This window comes from Penaeus monodon, chromosome 16 (genome assembly GCF_015228065.2).
Source record: "Penaeus monodon isolate SGIC_2016 chromosome 16, NSTDA_Pmon_1, whole genome shotgun sequence".
Lineage (NCBI taxonomy): Eukaryota > Metazoa > Arthropoda > Malacostraca > Decapoda > Penaeidae > Penaeus > Penaeus monodon.
In genome coordinates this window covers 48,916,559-48,924,058 of record NC_051401.1, presented here as the reverse complement: position 1 = coordinate 48,924,058, position 7,500 = coordinate 48,916,559, and the positions used below count along the sequence as shown (strand labels likewise).

The following is a 7,500-nucleotide window of genomic DNA, read 5'->3' as shown; positions in this document are numbered from 1 at the left end:
CTTCTTCCTCTTCTTCTTCTTCTTCTTCTTCTTCTTCCTCTTCTTTCTTCTTCTTCTTCTTCTTCTTCTTCCTCTTCCGCTTCTTCGTCTTCTTCTTCTCCTTCCTCTTCTTCTTCTTCTCAAATTAACAATTACAATCACAGACAGATTCCCCCCAAAATAAGGGAAAAAAAAAGACGAAAGAAATCCCCCCCAAAAAAAACAAAAGCGAAGCGGGAAGCAAGGATGAGATACGTCCTGATCCCACAAGTTGCGCTCTCGATTCCCTTTGTGGCTCGTCCTCGGGTCGTAAGCCCTTCTGCAGATGCCTCGAAGTCTATTGGAGGAGGGGTTGGAGGCGCAAGGGGGGTGGGAGTGGAGGGGGGGGTGAAAGAGGGAGGAGGAAGAGGATACGAGGAGAGTGAGGGGTGAGGAAGGGGGAGTTGAGGGAGGGAGAGGGAGAGAGTTAGGGAGGGAGGAAGGGAGAGGGAGAGAGAGAGAGAGAGAGAGAGAGAGAGAGAGAGAGAGAGAGAGAGAGAGAGAGAGAGAGAGAGAGAGAGAGAGAGAGAGAGAGACAGAGAGAGACAGAGACAGAGACAGAAAAAAAAACACACAAACAACAACAAAACACGAAAAAAAAAATCTAGAAAAAAAACAAGACCACAAAGACAACCCCTCTAACTCCCCCTCCCCCTCCCTTTCCCCCTCCCCCTCCCCCTCCAGATGAAAAGGTAAAGCCCGAGACAAGCGATTTACGCAACTAACTACCAATAACAGCCAACCAATCAGTCTCCTGTAACAGCTTTTCCCCCAAACAGCCTCGGGAAGAAATTCAAGGCTGTGTTTCTCTGCCTTTTCTCTCTCTCTTACGCTATTTCTAAATCGTTTTGTTTTTTGTTGTTGTTGTTTTTGTTTTATTTTTAGGCTTGTCTTCTTTTTTGGCTTTTTATTTTTCCTTTTTTTTTTTTTTTTACTTCTCTTTCTTATATTTCTTATTTTTTGTTTTTGTTTCTTTTTCTTTTTCTTTCTCTTCTTTTTTTTATTTTCCTTTTCTTTTTTCTTCTTACATTTTTTTCCCTTTTTTATCTTCATATATTTTTTTTTGAGGGGGCGGTGAGGGGGGGAGGGGGTAGTATTGAGTTTCTTCTTTGAAAGTTTTTTTTTTTACTATTTGTTTTCTTTTATTTGATTATTTTATGGCTTGTTTTCATGTGGTGCTGTTATATTCTTACGTATCTGCAGACGTACATAAACGCACACACGCGGTACTTACATCAATATACTATAGTATCTAAGAATGTCATGTACGTATTTACAATGTACAAATACTCTTACACATGCATAAACACACACACACACACCACAAACACATATCAATACACTCTATAAAAATGTCATGTGCGTTTGTTTATTGTACGCATTCCCGCACACACGTATAAACACACAAACGTATAAACACATACGCACGCGCACACGCGCACACACACACACACACACACACACACACACACACACACACACACACACACACACACACACACACACACACACACACACACACACACACACACACACACACACGGGCATGTACATCAATACACTCCCACACACTATTGGCGCGTCCTCAGGCAACCAAAAACCCCACATACTCAAGAAAACACACACAGGAATGACTGGCTGCCGCACGTACACATAATTACGCTCTGAGTTAATTTGCAGAAGTATAGACTGTGAATTCAAACATTAATTTCACGTGTTCTTTTTCTCTTTACAGGTACGTGAGGTTTGCTATCAGTCGACCGCCCCAACGAACGCATGTAAGTGTGAAAAGCGTACACGCGCAGACACGTACATGGAGATACGTGCACACAAATCATGGTGTTCGAGGAAAGAATATGTTCTTTGGCCGAGTGGCATAAAACAAGTTTTTTTTTTTTTTTTATTAATCATTAATATCGTGTCTGATATATCACAGCGGATATGTTTCCCTTGTAATCAGGGGGGGGGGGAGCGCATAATCTGATAAGAAATTGACACAAACGGAATACAAAAGAGTCAAGGTATTCATACACTAAACGTTCTTTTTTTCGCCGATAAAACAACCCAACTTAACCAAAAAAAAAAAAAAAAAAAATTGATGTGATTTCCGCCAACCTATCATACAGATTACAAATTCATTTCGCTATCGACGTCCCTTGTAAATAGCTCAGCCTTTCGTAGCTTCTGAATAATTGACATGATGCCAGACATGACTTGCACTATCGACTTATTTTGTTATAGACCGACGGTGTCTTCCGGGCGCTGGCACTCGGCTCAGCTGGCACTCGGCTCAGCTGGCACTCGGCTCAGCTGGCACTCGGCTCGCTTAAAGGCCTCCGCTGTCAGCTGGATCGTTCAGCTGGCCTTTGCTAGCTGGCTCGGTTCTTGCTGTCTTCGCCGTTTAAGTCCTGTTACAGATGATTTGCCCTTGTTGGTTTGTGTGTGTTGTGTGCTGTCGTGTTGTTTTTTTTAGTTTTTGTTTTGTGTGTGTGTGTGTTTGGTGTGTGTTTGTGTGTGTGTGTGTGTGTGTGTGTGTTGTGTGTGTGTGTGTGTGTGTGTGTGTGTGTGTGTGTGTGTGTGTGTGTGTGTGTGTGTGTTTGTGTGTTTGTTTGTTTCTTTCTCTTTCTCTTTCCCTTTCTTTTGTCTCTCCTCTCTCTCTTTTCTCTCTTTTCTCTCTCTCTCTGTATATATATATCTCCCTCCCTCTTCCTCTCCCCTTCTCCCTCCCTCTCCCCCTCTCCCTCTCCCTCTCCCTCTCCCTCTCCCTCTCCCCCCCCTCCCCCTCTCTCCCTCTCTCACTTTCTCTTCCTTTCCTCATTTTCCTCTCTGAGGAAGGAAGTCAACGGCTCGAGTCTATATCCGGAGGAAGAGACACGCGTCCTATGGCGGCCATATCCCGGCCTCGTATTCCTTCGAGGACAGCGCAGACAATTGGGGCCGAATGCCGGGACACCGCAGAGGGGAGCCAAGTGGACGTAACTGCTCAATTTCGTGACAAGATGACCCCTTTAAAGTAACTTAAGTGTCTCCAGACGAGGAACAAAGGCTTAGGTTCCACGCCCGGTCGTAGTTCCCGTTTTCTGTGGATTCGCAGGCGGGAGTTTGAGCGGATTTCTTTTTTCGCTTGCAGGGGTGACTGTTCTGTTTTAATGATCTGGTTCCTTGCCTGTCTCTCCTCCTTCGCGCTTTTGACCTACCTATCCCTCCCTCGGGTGCCTGTTCTTCCTTCAGTCCTCCTTCCTTCCTTCCCTCCCCTTCCCTCCCCCTTTCCCTCCCTTTCCCTCCCTTTCCCTCCTCCTTTCCCTCCCCCTTTCCCTCCCCCTTTCCCTCCCCCTTTCCCTCCCCTATCCCTCCCCTTCCCTCCTTCCCGTCAAATCCCCCTTCCTCCAAAGATACCAAGAGAGAATCGCCCTTTTAATAGCTATCCGAGAGACATTAATCTTATCGTCAGAATTTTTTTTTTTTTTTTTTTTTTTTTTTTTTTTTTGCTGTTGGATGCATGGAGCTTAATGTCCGGCTTGTTATAAGACGTTTTATAAATCGTCTGTTTCTTTTTTTTTTTTTATCTTTTCTTTGAAAGAGAGAAAGTGTAATTAGTTCGTAATTGGATGCCACAAACGATATTATTCGATCTATTTGTCTGTCTAGTTAATTATCGTTGATTTAGTGTCACGGAAGAGAGAGGGAGAGAGGAAGGGAGAGGAGAGGAGGGATTGGAAGAAGGAGGGGGAGAAGGGGAGGTGAGAAGAAGAGGGGGAGAAGGAGGGGGAGAAGGGGAGGTGAGAAGAAAGAGGGGGAGAAGGGGAGGTGAGAAGAAGAGGGGAGAAGGGCAGGTGAGAAGAAGGAGGGGGAGAAGGGGAGGGGAGAAGAAGGAGGGGAGGAGAAGAGGGGGAGAAGAAAGAGGGGAGAAGAGGAGGTGAGAAGAAAAGGGAAGGGAAGAGGTGAGAGGAAAGAGGGAGAGAATAGGAAGCGACATTAACGGAGGGAGAAAAGAGAAGACAAGAGAAAAGAAGAAGAGAAGAGAAAGCGACAAGAAAGAGGGAGAGAAAAGAAGCCGAGAGCAAAAGGAGGGAGAAGAAGAGAAGTCGAGAATAAAGGGAGGAAAGAGAAGAGGAGGCGAGAGGAAAAGAGGGAGATGGAGACAAAGAAAAGTAGTTAGATTTATGTGTATTTATGCACATTGGTTTACTTTGTCTACAGCCGCAACCACTGAATTTGTCTCATCGCTCGGGCCTTAGATCTCCCCCCTCCCCCTCCCCCCCACCCCCTCTCTCTCTCTCTCTCTCTCCTCTCTCTCTCTCTCTCTCTCTCTCTCTCTCTCTCTCTCTCTCTCTCTCTCTCTCTCCATCGCCTGGCCCTTGGAACCCCCCTCCCCCCTCCCCTTAGCCTCCCTCTCCCCCCCTTCTTCTAGTTGTCCCCCCTGTTCTCCTTTCATCATCGGTTCCTTTTCGTCTTCTGTGATGTTTCTTTTCATTCTCTTTTTTTACTCTTTCTTCTTCAAGGTCCTTCCCTTTCTCCCTTTTAGCTCCTCCCCCTTCTCCATTAAGCTCCTCCCCCTTCCCCATTTAGCTCCTCCCCCTTCCCCATTTAGCTCCTCCCCCTTCCCCATTTAGGCCCTCCCCCTTCCCTCTTTAGTTCTACTCCTTTTCCCCCATCATCCCTTCTTCCCCATCATCCCTTCTTCCTCTCCCTTTCCTTCCTCCCTCCCTCCCCCTTCTCCTTTTCCCTCTCCCTCTCCCTTCCCCCTCCCTTCCTCCTCATTTCCTTCCTCCTCATTTCCTTCCTCCCTTTGTATGGGCGCCGAAGGTAGCTCGTGTCCCTAAAAACCACTCACGTAAATGAAATTTCTTTTGAATATATTCGTCCCCCTTCCCCTCTACCCCACACTCTCCCCTCTCCCCCCACTCCCCCTCACTCTCCCCCACTCCCCCTCACTCTCCCCCACTCCCCCTCACTCTCCCCCTCTCCCCTGCCCCCACACTCTCCCCTCTCCCCCACTCCCCCTCACTCTCCCCCACTCCCCCTCACTCTCCCCTCTCCCCTGCCCCCCTCCCTCTCCCTCCCCCCACCCCCTCACTCTCCCCACTCCCCTGCCCCCACACTCTCCCCTCTCCCCTGCCCCCACACTCTCCTCTCCTCTCCCCTGTCCCCCACCCTCCCTCCCACTCTCCCCTCTCCCCTCATTCTCTTTCCTCTTTCCCCTCCCTGCTTTTTGGAAAATAAATAACTCAGGATGCTGTTTCATTCCCGTATTAGATACATACGGAATGTAATACTGATTTTTTGTTGTTGTTGTTGTTGTTGTTTTTGTTTTTGTTTCTTCCTTTGAGGACTTTGTTTTTATGTTTTTGTTTGTTTGTTTGTTTTAATTGTTTTTCGATATGCTTTTTTGTTAGTTGGCTGGTTTGTGTATTTGAAAAGGTGATAAGGCATTTGTCTCTCTCTCTCTCTCTCTCTCTCTCTCTCTCTCTCTCTCTCTCTCTCTCTCTCTCTCTCTCTCTCTCTCTCTTTTCTCTCTCATCTCTCTCTTCTTTCTCTTCTCGCTCTCGCTTTCTCTCTTTCTCTTCTCTTCTTCTCTCTTTCTCTTTCCTCTTTCTCTTTCTCTCTTTCTCTCTTTCTCTCTCTCTTCTCTCTCTCTTCTCTCTCCTCTCTCTCTCTCTCTCCTCTCTCTCTCTCTCTCTCTCTCTCTCTCTCTCTCTCTCTTCTCTCTCTCTCTCTCTCCTTTTCTCTTTCTATCTCTCTGTCTGTCTGTCTGTCTGGCTGGCTGGCTGGCTGTCCGTCTAATTATCAATCTGTCTATATATCTGCCTTTCTATTTGTCTAACCATCTAACCACGTATCTACCTACTTATCTATCCCTCTATCTATCTGTTTATCACGCTCTCTTACGCTCAATCTTTCTTCTCCTTCTCCTTTCATCACCTTCCTTCTCACCCTCTCCTTCCCCTCCTATTCTCATCTTAACTTCCTTCCATTTAGTCCTTTCAGCTTATCCTCCGTGACACCTCACCCCCCCACCCCACTTCCCTCACTCCCCCCTCACCCCTCACCCCTAGCACACTACCCCTTTCACCCTCCCCTCACCCCCCCTACTCTCCAGCTGATGACCTTTGACCCCCTCCTCCTCCTCCTCCTCCTCCTCCTCCTCCTCCTCCTCCTCCTCCTCCTCCTCCTCCTCCTCCTCCTCCTCCTCCTCCTCCTCCTCCTCTCCTGACATCCTCTTAATCCCCAACCCTTCCCCACCTCCCCCCACCCCTCCCTCCCTCCCTCCCTCCCCCCCACTCCTCTCTCCCTCTCTCCCTCCCTCAGTAGGAGACTATCGTGAGAGATCAAGTATGTAGATGAGGGAGATAAGGCGGCGGAACGAGATTGATGAGGGAGAGAGGGAGAAGGAGAAGGGGAAGAAGAGGGAAGAGGGAGGGAATGAGAAAGAGAGGAAGCTAAAGGTGTGAGGAGAGGAAGACAGGAGAGAGGGAGGGGAAGATGATAGGAGCAAGGGACGAGATTGAAGAGTGAGAGAAGGAGGGAGAAGGAGAAGGAGAAAAGCAGAAGGAGGGAAATAGAGAGGGAGAAGGAGAATGAGAGGGAGGAGAGAAAGATAGGAGAGAAATTGATGAGGGAGAGAGGGAGGAAGAGAGCGGGAGAGGAGGGAGAGGAAGATAGGAGAGAGGGAAGGGAGAATGAGGGAGAAATAGAGAAAGATAGAAGCGAGGGACGAAACCGATGAGGGAGAGAGGGAGGAAGCAGGAGAAGAAGGAGGAGAGAAGGAAGAAAGAAAAATAGGTGATAGGGAGGGAAGAAAGATAGGAGAGAGGGAAGAGAGGAAGATAGGGAGAAGTAAAATGGGGAGAAGAGGATAGGTAAGAGAGATGAATAGGATAAGAGATGAAGAAAAGGAGGAAGAGAGAATTAGGGAAACTAAGAAACACAAAGAGCTAGAGAGAAAATATAAAGTGAAAAAAGAGAAGAAAGGAAAAAGAAGAAAAAGGAGAATTAAGAACGAGGATGGAGAAAAAGAAGAAGAAGAAGAGAGAGAGAGAGAGAGAGAGAGAGAGAGAGAGAGAGAGAGAGAGAGAGAGAGAGAGAGAGAGAGAGAGAGAGAGAGAGAGAGAGAGAGAGAGAGAGTGTGGGAGGTAGAAAGAGAGAGAGAGACAGAGAGCCTAAGGACACAAAATAAAGAAAAAAATATCACAGAAAAGACACTCGAAAAGAACATACACACACACAAAAAAAAAAATCAACACGTCAAAAAAAAAAAGAAAATCAGAATGGGACAGATGTAGTGAAAACGATGATAATCTACATATATTTTCTTCATCTCCATCTTCATCTCTTTCATTTCCCTTCCCTACAGAGATCATCCCAACGACCCTCCTCCCCTTGTCATTACCCAAATCTCTCTTGATCAGGGTGTCTATGACGAAAGGGAGGGAGGGAGGGAGGGGAGGGAAGATAGGGAGGGAGGGAAAAAGGAGGAAGGTA

General features: G+C 47.2%; 1 protein-coding gene across 2 annotated transcripts in view; it reads left to right on the top strand.

The window, feature by feature from the left end:
* LOC119582900 overlaps positions 1 to 7,500 on the top strand; it is a 101,829-nt gene that overhangs the window by 53,818 nt on the left and 40,511 nt on the right. Inside the window, exon 4 of one of the 2 annotated variants that reach the window (XM_037931410.1) lies at positions 1,754 to 2,113. The exons of the other annotated variant lie outside the window; for it this stretch is intronic. Within the exon in view, the coding sequence (XP_037787338.1) occupies positions 1,754 to 1,761 (8 nt within the window). The 3' untranslated portion in view covers positions 1,762 to 2,113. Of the gene's footprint in view, positions 1 to 1,753; positions 2,114 to 7,500 lie in introns of those variants that run through there. 2 annotated transcript variants of the gene reach the window in all.